Source organism: Grammomys surdaster, unplaced genomic scaffold, assembly GCF_004785775.1.
Source record: "Grammomys surdaster isolate TR1022 unplaced genomic scaffold, NIH_TR_1.0 146, whole genome shotgun sequence".
NCBI lineage: Eukaryota > Metazoa > Chordata > Mammalia > Rodentia > Muridae > Grammomys > Grammomys surdaster.
In genome coordinates, this window is record NW_021604604.1 from 6662866 (window position 1) to 6676474 (window position 13609).

Consider the following 13609-nt stretch of genomic DNA (forward strand, 5'->3'; position numbering starts at 1 on the left):
GATAAACTCAGTAACTCCAACTTTTAAACTCTTTTATATATATATATATGAATATTTTGAGTTTGATATTTGGAAAACATTACAAGGCATACTGAAAGATCAGAAAGAGTTTGAAAATAAAAAGCAAATACCCAAACCAGACATACTTACGTCAGGATAGCTTGGAATGATGAGACTAGAAATCTAATATAACTAGAAATGATGTGCAAACAAAAGAAACAGAAACAGATACTGTGCTGATTAGTTTGTGTCATCTTACAATAAACCTAGATACACCTGGGAAGAGGTACTTCCAATTGAGAAACTGCCTCTATCAGATTTGCCTGGAGGCATGTCTATGGGGCTTTTTCTTCATCAATAATTGATGTTGGAGATCTCAGCAAGCCATGTGAACAGTATTCCTCCTCCCTACAGGCTACTACCTGGTCCTGCCCCACCTTCCCTAGATGACAGACTGTAACTGAAATCCAAATGAATCCTTTCCTCCCCAGGTTACTTTGGGTCATGGTGTCTCATACAGCACAGGTAGCAAACTAGAACAGAGAGCACAGGCAGAGAGTTGGAACATTTAGGAAGAAGAAAGTAATAATGCTAGAACAATAATCAGTGTAAACGGAAGTCACGAGTGTCTGTAGAGGCTTTGTTAGTAGACTACAAACTGTTAAGAGAAGAATCGCTGAGCTTGAGCACGCTCATAGAGCTTCTAAAACCCAAACAAAAAATAAGTTAGTATGGAAAAGGAGAGTAAAGAGAGTAAGAAGAAAACCAAAAAAAAAAAAAAAACTAAAGCAATATTTGAAACAATTGCAATAGATTATCTCCAAATCACAGATCATAACCCCAAAAAGCAGTATAAATACCAAGAAAAAAAACTAGAAAAAAATCTCTACAGATACAAAATTCCAACTAAAGAAAAAAATTGAAAAAAATCTAACAAAAGTCAGAGAGGAAATATTTTATCAATAAAGATTATCTTTTTTTGGTTATCCAGTGTGGGGAATGGGAAAGAAGGACTGGGAGATAGAGTTGGTGGGGACATCTCTGAGACTAGCTGGAGATCTAGGATAGGGGAGGCTCCCGAGAATCTATGGGGGTGATCCTAGCTGAGACTGCTAGCAGTTAGGGATATGGAGACTGAGGTGGCCACCTTTTGTAGCTAGGCAGGATTTTCAGTAGAGAGAGAGGGATACCAATCCACTCATAAAACCTTCAAACCAAAATTTTCAGTGCCTATAAGATATTCAGGGATAAAGATGGAGTACAAATTATCCAAGCGCTAACTAGTGACTGTTCCCAACTTGATACACATCCCATAGGAGAGAGCCAACCCCTGACACTATTAATAATACTCTACTATGTTTGCAGACAGGAGTCTATAAACATACCATCAGATACCTGTCATCTGAGAGGCTTCATCCAGCAGCTGATGTAAACAGATGCAGACATCCACAGCAAAACATCAGATAGAATTTGAAAAGTCTTGTGGGAGAGTTAGGGGAAGAATTGAGGAAGCCGGAGGGGTCAAGGACACCACAAGAATATCTATAGAGTCAACTACCCTGGACCCATGAGGGTTCACAGAGACTAAACCACTAACAAAAAAGCATGCAGGAGCAGGACCTAGGCACCCTACACTTTTGTAGTATATGTGCTGTTTGGTCTTCATGTGGGTCCCCTAACAATTGGTGCAGAGATGGTCTCTGACACTGTTGCCTGTCTTTGGATCCCCTTCTCATACCTGGGCTGCCTTGTCTCAGTGGGCTAGGATGTGCTTAGTTCTGCTGCGACTTGATGTGCCAGGGCTGGTTGATACCCATCAAGGGCTTTCTCTTCTCCGAGAAGAAGAGGGAAAAGCAATGGGGAAAGGGGCTTGTGAGCGTGGGGCTGGGAGGAGAGGAGGGGGTCATGTACAGTAAGTAAGTAAATAAATAAATAAATGAAAAATAAGATAGACATGAAAAAGAAAAAATCACTTCAGACATTGTAAAATTGAGAAAAGAATAAACTGCAACATTTAGTGTTCAGATTTGAAAATAACTCCTAGGAATTATGGCTGGCAAGAAGTTGCTTCTTGGGGATACCTAAGGAGAAGAGTGGTTCTAAAAAAAAAAAAAAAAAAAAAACTCTTTTCCAAAAATAGAAGCTCAATGTGCAGAAATTTGTAAAGATAATGGTGATAGGGTTGAAGTATAGAAGGGAAAAAAGACAGGAAGGAAGGAAGGAAGGAAGGAAGGAAGGAAGGAAGGAAGGAAGGAAGGAAGGAAGGAAGTCATGATAAACTTAGCAGAAACCTTCTACCTCCCTACATGGAAAGAGGAGGGGCAAGGAGAAGCTTCATCTAAAATGAAACCCAGGAAACCCTGGTGAAGTTATTGGCAATCCTAGCCACAGGAGAAGCCAGGGTCCTCACAATATTCTTATACAGTTGCAGGCTTTACTAAGACAGTGATTCCTGTGGATGGATAAACAGTGGACATAGTCTTTTTTCTCTTATGTTATATGACTCTGGGTGCTATCTTCATATAAGACCTAGTGATTAAAAGCCAACTATCCTCCTGGCTTCAGAAGAAGAAATGAATATAGGCTGGAAAGTCTGAATGTAACCTATGATGTCATCCATTCAGAGGGTGATCAATACTTAGTAGGTCTGAAATGTATGAATACATGCTCATTCTGTTTTTAGATCTGTATAAATTCCAGTGCTATCATTGCTTCCACTATTGTAAACATATTTTGGAGAGCAAACACTGCCACAGCATGAGCCAATCCAGATAGAGAAATCTTGGAAAAATTGAACCTGCCCAGTACACAGAATGCAAAGCTAAACTTGACCACCAGAGGGTTCTGGCACCCAAAGTAAGAAAGTTGCTGAACTGGTAAGCAATTGATATTTGTACACCACGCAAGTCCTATGAAAGACAGGAGTTCACAAGTCCACCTAACCCTCATGGGCCACTATGCCCATAGCTGGCATACATAATATAATTTATCTTTGAAGAGATAAGTAAGACTGGAAAAGCTAAATCTCTAGCCAAAGCAATCAAAAGGGTGAAAAAATTTACTAAAATCAGTACAACTGAAGATAAAAAGGAATGTTACTAAAATTCCACTGAAATCTACCGGATCTTCAGGCAACATTACAAAAATGTATATTTCAAAAACTGAAAATACACAAATAAGGTGAGGAAAGCAAATGATAAAATATCCATTATGATCTTCATAAGATATGGACCTAAAAATCTTCATAAGAGTTTAACCTACAGCTCAAAGATAAATAAGCATTACAGAGTAGATGAAATTCTCAAGACCTTTCTCATAGTTAAGAAGATGAATGGCTGAGGTAGGTTGTAACTGGAATGGGAGGATCAACTGAGGAGGAGAGAAGTGGGCAAGGGAGGAAATATATGGAGGGACAGCTAAAACTAAGGCCCATGAAGGAGCACACGAAAACTTATACAAAACAGGAGACACTTTTTAATATATACATATATAAAGTCAACCTAAATGAAATTGCCAAGTAACAGGGGAGTCAGAACCCCAACTGAACATCTCTTGTCACCAAATAAAAAGTTATATCTAGTTGAGTTCTTGGCAAAGGGGCCCCATAGGAAGCCACAAGTGACCAAGGTTGTTGTCAAAGGTATTTGTGGCAATGCACAAACTGACAGTAAAGCCCTATTGTTGAAGACAACATCTATACAACTTACTAAACATAGAGAGGTCCAGTTGATACCAACCTGGAGCCTTCAACCTTCCAGACTAATATTCATGACACTGAAAGGTACTCTGCACACTACCAAAGGGGAAAATTAAACTCCAACCCAGCTACAAACCCTTTGGTCTACAATGGTGTCCTACTGCAATATACTGGTGCAAAAATAGCACAAAGCTTGTGGGAGTAATCAACTAATATTTGATTTGATTATGGCCCATTCCATGAGATGGAATCTATAGATAGTACTGTTTGGGTAATCAAGAACCTGAGATCTTGTAGGCCAGAGGCCTAGAGAAAAAAAAAATACTACTGTTTTGATAAAAGGATGACCCTTAATGACATTCTTCTATACTCATAGACCACCACATTGCTCAGCCATCATCAGAAAGATTTTATTCCCTCTGCAGATGGGAACAAACATAGAGACCCACAGCAAACCAGTGTACAGAGAGTGAGACACTCAGCCCTAAAAGGGAAGTCTACATGATACTATTCCCCTTAAAGCTCAGGGAAACTTCTAGAAGAGGAGGTAGAAAGAGTGTAAAAGCCATTGTGTGTGTGTGTGTGTGTGTGTGTGTGTGTGTGTGTGTGTGCATGTATGTGTATGTGTGCGTGTGTGTATATGCTTCCAGTTTTATTTTGTTCTGTTGTTTTCTTTTATATGGGGTTCCTGTCTATGAATGTGTGTGAATGTGTCCATGTTTCTTGTGACTTTATTTTGCATTTTCCTTCTATGTGTTTTTGTCCTATTCTAGTTTGTTTCAGTTTTATTTTATTTTATTATTCCTTAGATGACTGTTTTCTAATGAAAGACAGAAAGGTGGACCCAGATGAGAGAGGAGGTAAGAAGGAACTTGAGAGCACACAGGAAGGGGAAACCATAATCTCAATACACTGTATGAAAAAAAAATCTATCTTCCATAAAAGAAGACAGAACAAATACTAAGAAAGTTCATTTTTTAATAAAACATTTTAGTATATGTTTATGTGTGTATGTTTGTATGTGTGTTTGTGTGTGTAGCTGCCCACAGAGAGCTAAAGAAGATCCAGGTCTCCCAGAGCTGGAGTAGAGATTTCTTTGAGGCAACCCATGTTGGGGCTGGGAACTGAGTCAGATTCCTTTTGAGAAAGCAGATGTTTTTCACAACTGAATCTTTTCTCCAATGCCCACCTTAGGTTTTATTAAATAAATTTAGTATTTATATGTACATATTAAAATTAAGGCTATCAGGCTGGTGAGATGGACCAGCAACTAAAGGTGCTTTCAGGGTGTCCACAAGCCGGGGAACTTCTGTCTGATTCCCAGAGCTATATGGTTGAAGGAAAAAAAATTCTCACATGCGTTCCCTGGCATACTTGTACACATGCATACCCAGATTTACACACACACACACACACACACACACACCACACTACAAACAACAATAATAAAATTTTTAATTAAGAATATATATTAAAAGACATATCCAGTAACATTTCCAAAGTAGCTGGCAGGAAAAAAGAAAATAATAACTGAGAAAGAGCTCCAATGGGGAGGCATGCACAGGTCATAGTAACTTACACTAGGATAAAATAAGAAAACCTAGTACTGAAGTGCTAAAGAAGAACAAATGGATTAAAAGGCTTGCCTTTTACTTTACATATACTGACACATACAGATAATAAGAAAATAATAGCATTAAAATGTCAACAGCTAGTGTATCATAATTTTTCTTTAACAATGTTCAAAACATTTTGTTTTTCACTTTTGAGATCTATGATATAATGCACTTTTATTAATATGTATGCTTATCAACACCCCTGGCTTAAAAACTTAATGCTAATCATAATATAGCAGGATTCTAACACTCATGCAAACTGCACTAAAGTTTCTTTGATACCTTCATCGTGGTCACTTTGATCCTGCCAAGGTACAGAGTCCAGTGAAGGGAACTGTCTTGCTTTTGTGCACATCCAAGAAGTTTGCCCAGCAGATGCTTTGGTTGCCCAGCCACAGGTGTCAAGGTCAAATCCACAGGTCTGACACACTAGAGAAGAGAGCAAAGAGCCTTGGTGGATTATTACGGTTTCCTAGGGTGACTGCTTAACCACAACTGTGAGTTATAACAAACTAAGGAGGCTTTTGTAGAAATGCAAGTGCACATTACTCTCTCAAACTTTTAATTCAATAAGGCTTTGGATCCAGGCAGCTTTATCCAACCTTCTACAACTGGGACATGGTGCTTTCATCTACAAAGTTCATGATGGAGAAAAACATAAGTACATTACAAAAAGACATCACTTACTATATTAAATAATTTTGTGTTTTGATCAAAATCATAGCTATCCTGGGGTGTATGGGACCCACATTGCCAGACACAGCTGCAAGCATACTTAAGCCACTCTATTTGCAAAAGCTTTTAATATGATAAAATTTGCATATTCTCTAATAAGAACCATTGTCTTAAAATGAAATTTCTAGTTTCTCTTGCATCATAGAACTAGAATAAGTTGTAAAGTTCCATGTTTCTTCTTAACTACTTTATGGAAGTATAACAATTCATCTATTTACTACTCATCCTCAAACTTGAACTTTATTTTATTATTGATTATTTTGTTTACATGTCAAAAGTTGTCCCCATTCCCAGTCTCCCCTTCACAGACCCCTCATCCCATCCCCTCTCCCCTTTGCCTCTATGAGGGTTCTCTACCACTCAACCATACACTCCTGCCTCATCCATCCAGCATCCCCCTTTGCTGGACAACAAACCTCTACAGGACCAAGTACCTCCCCTCCCATTGATGTCAGATAAGGCAATCCTCTGCTATACATGTAGCTGAAGCCATGGATCCACCCATGTACTCTTGATTGACGGTTTAGTCCCTGGGAGGTCTAAGTGGTCCTGTTAGTTAATACTGGTTTTCCTCCTATGGGGTTGCAGGCCCCTTTAGCTCATCAGCCCTTTCCCTATCTCTTTCATTGAGGTAGCTAGGCTCAGCCTGATAGTTGGCTATAGCTTAATCTGTGTTGGTCAAATGCTGGCAGAAACTCTCAGGGAACAGCTATAACAGGCTCCTGTCAGTGAGCACTTCTTGGCATTAGCAATAATGTATGTGGGGGGTGGGGGTGGGAGATGGGGGTTTGGTGTCCACAGATGAGATGGATCCCTAGGTGGGGGATTCTTTGAGTGGCCTTTCTCTGTCTAAAGTCTCTGTCTTTCCATTAGCCAACATCAATGGGATAGAAGTCCCTTGGTCCTATGGAAGCTTGATGCTCTAGCATAGGGGGAGGCTAGAGCAGTGAGGTAGGAGTGGAAGACTGGATGGAAGAGCACTCTCATAGAGCTAAAGAGGAGGGGAATGGTGGGATGTGATGGGGGGTTGTGGAGGGGTAACTGGGAAGAGGGATGTCATTTAAATAATCAAATGCCAAACAAAATGATTAATAATTAAAAAGAATTATTTTCTCTATCCTGTTTTTTTGTTTGTTTGTTTTTCTACATGAAATTGAGATTTGCTCTTTCCATGTCTGTGAAGAACTGTGTTGGAATCTTGATGTGGATTGTGTTGAATCTGTAGATTGCTTATGGTAGGATGGCCATTTTTAGTATGCTAACCATATTAATTCATCTTCTGAGGTCTTCTTCAATTTCTTTTTTGAGGGATTTGAAGTTCTTATCACTCAGATCTTTCACCTGCTTGGTAAGAGTTACATCAAGATATTTTATACTATTTGTGGCTATTGGGAAGGTTGTTGTTTAAGTATTTTCTTTCTCAGGCTGTTTATCATTTGTATAAAGGAAGGCTACTGATTTCTATGAGTTAATTTTATATTCAGACACATTGCTGTATATTGTTTATCAGCTGTAGAAGTTCTCTGGTAGATTCTTGAGGTACTCTTATGTATACTATTATATCATCTGCAAATAGTGATACCTTGACTTCTTCGTTTTCAATTTGTATCCCCTTGATCTCCTTTTGTTGTCTTATTGCTGTAGCTAGAAGTTTGAGTACCATATTGAATAGATATGGAGAGAGTGAGCAGCCTTGTCTTGTCCCTGATTTTAGTGGAATTGCTTCAGGTATTCCTCCATTTAATTTGATATTGGCTGACAATTTGCTGTATACTGCTTTTATTATGTTTAGGTAACAGCCTCGAACTCATGATCTCACCAATACTTTTAACATGATGAGGTACTGTATTTTGACAAATATTTTTCAACACCTAATGAGTTAAACATGTGATTTTTTTTTCTTTGAGTTTGTTTATATAGTGGATTACATTAATGGATTTTCATATATTGAACCATCCCTGTATCCCTGGGATGAAGCCTACTTGATCGTGGTGAATGATGATGTTGATGTGTTCTTGGATTCAGTTTTCCAAAATTTTATTGAGTATTTTTGCATCAATATTCATAAGGAAGATTGATCTGAAGTTCTCTTTCTTTGTTGGGTCTTTGTGTGGTTTAGGTATCAGTGTAACTGTGGGTCTTTGTGTGGTTTAGGTATCAGTGTAACTGTGGATTCATAGAATGAATTATGTACTTTCCCTTCTGTTTCTACTGTATGGAATAGTTTGAAGAGTGTTGGTATTAGCTCTTCTTTGACAGTCTGGTAGAATTTTGCACTAAAGTCATCTGACCCTGGGCTTTTTTTTTCTTTTTTTGGTTGGAAGGTTTTTAATGAGTTTTTCTATTCTCTAAGGGGATATGCGACTGTGTAGATAGTTTACCTGCTCTTGATTTAACTTCGGTAAATTGTATGTGTCTAAAAAGTCATCCACTTCATCGAAATTTTCCAGTTTTCTTAAGTTTAGGCTTTTGTAGTAGGATCTGATGATTTTTTGAATTTCTTCTATTTCTGTTGTTATGGCTCCTTTTTCATTTCGGAGTTTTGTTAATTTGATAGTGTCTCTGTGCCCTTTAGTTAGTTTGGCTATGGCTTTATCTTGTTGATTTTCTCAAAGAACTAGCTTTTGTTTTGATTCTTTGTGCCATTCTCTTTCTTTCTAATAGGTTGATTTCCACCATGAGTTTTATTATTTTCTGCCATCTACTCCTTTTGGGTTGTTTGCTTCTTTTTGTTTTAGGGCTTTCAGGTGTGCTGTTTGGCTGCTAGTGTGGGATCTCTTCAGTTTCTTTATGAGGGCACTTAGAGGTTGGATATTCCTATTAATAATGTTTTTCTTGTGTTTATATATGCTGAATATTCATTTTCATTGAATTCTAAAAAGTCTCTAATTTCTTTTCTTATTTCCTCCCTCACCAAGTTATCATTGAGTAGCAATTTGTGCAGTTTCTGTGGGTATTTGGGCTTTCTGTTGTTTTTGTTGTTATTGAAGTCAAGTCTTATTCTGTGGTGATCTGATAGGATGTATGATATTGTTTCCATCTTCTTGTATCTGCTGACACTTGTTTTGTGACTGATTTTATTGTCAGTATTGGAGAAGATACCATGAGGTGCTGAGAAGAAGGTAAATTATTTTATTTTAGAGTGAGTGTCCTGTATATATCTGTTAAATCCATTTGGTTCATAACTTCTATTAGCTTCACTATCTGTTTAGTTTCTGTTTCAATGACTTGTTCATTGGTGAAAGTTGGATGTTGAAATCTCCCACTAATATTGTGTGTGGTTCAATCTGTGTTTTGAGCTTTAGTTAAGTTTCTTTTTTAATGTGGGCGCTCTTGCATTTGGGGTGTGATGTTCAAAATTGATATTTCACCTTGGTGGATGTTCCATTGATGAATTTGAAGAATCTTTTCCCATCTCACTTGATAACTTTTGGTTGAAAGTCAACTTTATTGGATATTAAAATGGCAACTCCCACTTGTCTTTTGGAAGCATTTTCTTGGAAAACTTTTTCCAGCCTTTTAATCTGAGGTAGTGACTGAGGTGTGTTTCTTGAATGCAGCAAAATGCTGGATCCTGCTTGCATATGTAGTATGTTAGCTTATGCCTTTTATTGAGAAATTGAGTTCTTTGATGTTGAGATCTATTAAAGATATATGATTGTTAGTTCCTGTTAGGTTTATTGTTTGAGGTAGAATTATATGTGTTTGTGATTCTCTCCTTTTGGGTTTTCTGTAAGATGATTAATTTTTTTGTCCCCCTAACCTTTGGTGTAGATACTTTCCTTGTGTTGAAGTTTTCCTTTAAGAATCTTCTGTAGGGGCTTCCAGTCTGGGCCTGAGGACTGAGCAGATCCCGGGCAGCAGCTCTGCACACAATCTCACAGAACCCAGAGGAAGTGGAGCTCCCAGGAGCTCTAACCTGGGTAGTATCTTAGGTAAGGAGATAGCAACACCAGCTCCAAACAGGGAGTAACTGGAACCCACTGGGACCCAGGAATTCACTCCTGGCCCAGAGCACTGGTTCCTTCTGGTCTGTACCCGAGCACTGAGCAGATCTTGGGCTCTAGCTCTAACCCCAGTAGTAACACCCACCGCAAACAGTTCTGAAACAACCAACATAATAGGAAAGACAGGCTCCAGTCAGAGACAGAGAAGGTAGCACTAAGGAGATCTAGAAGGTGAAAGGTAAGTGTAAGAACAGAAGCATCAGCAACCCAGGGTACACGGCATAATTGGAACCTAGTTCTCCCACACTAGAAAGTCCTGAATTCCCCATATCACTAGGAAAGCAAGATTCAGATTTAAAATCACATCTAATGATGATGATAGAGGACTTTAAGAAGGACATAAATAACACTCTCAAAGAATTTGAGAACATAGGTAAACAGGTAGAAGCCCTTAAAGAGGAAACACAAAAACCCCCTAAAGAATTACAAGAGAACACAACCAAACAGGTGAAGGAATTGAACAAATTCATCCAGGATATAAAAATGGAAGTAGAAACAATAAGGAAATCAAAAAGAGAGACTACTCTGGAGATAGAAAACCTAAGGGGGGGGGGGAACAGGAGTCATAGATGCAAGCATCACCAACAGAATTCAAGAGATAGAAGAAAGAATCTCAGGTGCAGAAGATACCATAGAAAATATTGACACAACTGTCAAAGAAAATGCAAAATGCAAAAAGGTCTTAACACAAAACATCCAGAAAATCCAGGACACAATGAGAAGACCAAATCTAAGGAGAATAGGTATAGATGAGAGTAAAGATTCCCAACTTAAAGGGTCACTACGTATCTTTAACAAAATTATAGAAGAAAACTTTCCTAACCTAAAGAATGAGATGCCCATAAACGTTCAAGAAGCCTACAGAATGCCAAATAGACTAGATCAGAAAAGAAATACCTCCCATCACATAATAACAAAAACATCAAATGCACAAAACAAAGAAAGAATATTAAATGCAGTAAGGGAAAAAGGCCAAGTAACATATCAAGGCAGACCTATCAGAATTACACCAGATTTCTCACCAGATACTATAAAAGTGAGAAGATCCTGGACAGATTTCATACAGACCCTAAGAGAACACAAATGCCAGCCCAGGCTACTATACCCAGCAAAACTCTCAATTACCATAGATGGAGAAATCAAGATATTCCATGACAAAATCCAAATTTACACAATATCTTTCTACAAACCCAGCATTACAAAGGATAATAGTGGGAAAGCTCCAATTCAAGGAGGGAAATTATACCCTAGAAGGAGCAAGAAAGTAATCCTCTTCTAACAAATCCAAAAGAAGATAGCCACACAAACATAACTCCACCTCTAATAGCAAAAATAACATGAAGCAACAGTCACTGTTCCTTAATATCTCTTAACATCAATGGATTCAATTCCCCCAATAAAAAGACATAGACTAATGGACTGGATACGTAAACAGGACCCAGAATTTTTCTGGATACAGGAAACCCACCTCAGGGACAAAGACAGACACTACGTTAGGGTAAAAGGCTGGAAAACAATTTTTCAAGCAAATGGTCCTAAGAAACAAGCTGGAGTAGCCATTCTAAAATCTTCAGCCCAAGAACACAAAAGGAGGGACTCATGGCTCCACCTGTATAGGTAGTTGAGAGTGACCTTGTTAGGCATCAGTGGAAGTAGAGGGCCTTGGTGCCTGAAAGTTTTAATTCCCTAGTGTTGGGGAATTTGAGAGCAGGGAAGTGGTAATGGGAGGATGGTGGGGGCATACTCTCATAGAAACTCCCAGAATTATATGGATTAGACATGACAGAGGCAGGTTGCCAGAAGACTAGATTCCAGAATTCAAACAAAAAATTATGTTGATACTAAAATTTGTTTTGAGAATTGTATATTGCAGAATACACAGCCTTAGAGAATCTACTCATCAAGCTAGCTTCCCCCACCCCTCTACTCCCACCCCTCTTCTAATATCTCAACACCTGTAATCAGCTTGAAGAAGTTAATGAAAGTCGGCACCCCTATTCCCTGGGCTTGGGGACTGGGGTGGTTAATATTGGACTGTCTTTCTAGGGAAAAGTAGTGGTTTTGTTGGAACATGGAGGAATGGCTAGGATTTACTGCATAGCTATAACCTCTTGGTAGAAATCTGTATAATTGTTATTAAGGTGAAGTTATAATTTCTTAAATGGTACAAAATTTACTTTGATTTCAAATCTAAGGTATTCATTGGTATGTGTTTCTTATTGATATAAAAGTGAGATTAATATTGTTACTCTCATGGGCATTGTGCCTATAGAACACATTTAGGAATACAAGGCTTAGACCCATTCTTTCTTTGACTTTTTTAAAAACTGATTTGAGATGGTTAGCCTGTGAGTTAAGGGCCTATAGCAAATTCATGGCTCTGAGTTTATTGTTAGGGTGTTTTCTATATTTTATTTAAAAATAGCTGAGAGGAGTTAACAGAGAACAGTCCAGATTGCCTTACATGGATAGTTGGTTTTCAAAACATCAGAAGTCCACAGAACTGATGTTACAAACATTTCTGTATTAATGTTCATTTTGATTAGAGAACTGTCTGCTCCTGACAGCTTCCCTGTCTTGGATTCTAAGAAGAAATTGAGCATCTTTGGAGTTACTTTAGTTGTGGTGAGACAGCCACTAGGCAAGAATTGCCTCTTTTCATTTACAGACAAATCACTGTCCAGAAAAGGTCACACTTGCAGAATAGTCGACTGATTATATCTGCCAAGACAGAGTAATCAGCCCTTAATAAATCTGCATCACTAGGTCTGTCAGATGATCCTGGGCCAGAAGGCTGAAGATAAGATGCTCCAATGTCTTGCAGTATAGGAACTGTCCAGATGTTCAGTGGTCTCTATAAATTGACTAAGTTTTAGAAGCTATACTTTGTGCTTCCCATAACTTCAGTTAATTCATTCATTCTGGATTTCTGATGGGGTTGAATACTTATAGTCTCATATCCAATCCTGGATATTTACTTTGAGAGAAAATATCTGAGAGGATGGTTTTCAGCTGACATTCATTCTAAATCCAAGAAAAAAAAACAGGTTTAGAACTAAATCTTTTAGTTAGGAGAGATGGCAGAGATTGTGTTTAGTCAACAAAATGATGGACTGAGTATTAGATCTATCTTGTACCTTACTGATCCAAATTGGTATATTTATGCTCTAATTGTGTTTTAAGAGAAAAGGTTTTTTTTTTTAAATTTTAACAGGAAGGGTGATATATAGGAGGAGCTAAGGTGGGAGGAGTAAGGAGAGGAAGAGTAGGAGTAAGGAGAGGAGGAGCTAGGAGACGGGGTGGGGGTGAGGAACATGGACACGGATGTTCACATGTCTCTGCCAGTCAAAGGTAGTTGGTATATCTAAGCTGGGTATTGGATTACACTTCTGATTGTATGGGCATCTTGTTATTGAGAATTACCAAACTTATAAAGCCTTTGATTAACATTTTTTTTAAAAAGTTACTAATGAAAATAAATAAAAGAAAGAAAGAAAGAAAGAAAGAAAGAAAGAAAGAAAGAAAGAAAGAAAGAGAGAGAAAGAAAAAAGAAA

At 38.1% G+C, this 13609-nt stretch overlaps 1 protein-coding gene across 1 annotated transcript in view; it reads right to left on the reverse strand.

Annotated features, from left to right (window-relative positions):
- The window catches only part of Malrd1 (MAM and LDL receptor class A domain containing 1), a 639509-nt gene that overhangs the window by 561200 nt on the left and 64700 nt on the right, over positions 1 to 13609 (reverse strand). The window contains exon 6 of the mRNA XM_028764924.1: positions 5596 to 5742. Within this exon, the coding sequence (XP_028620757.1) occupies positions 5596 to 5742 (147 nt within the window). The remainder of the gene's footprint in view (positions 1 to 5595; positions 5743 to 13609) is intronic.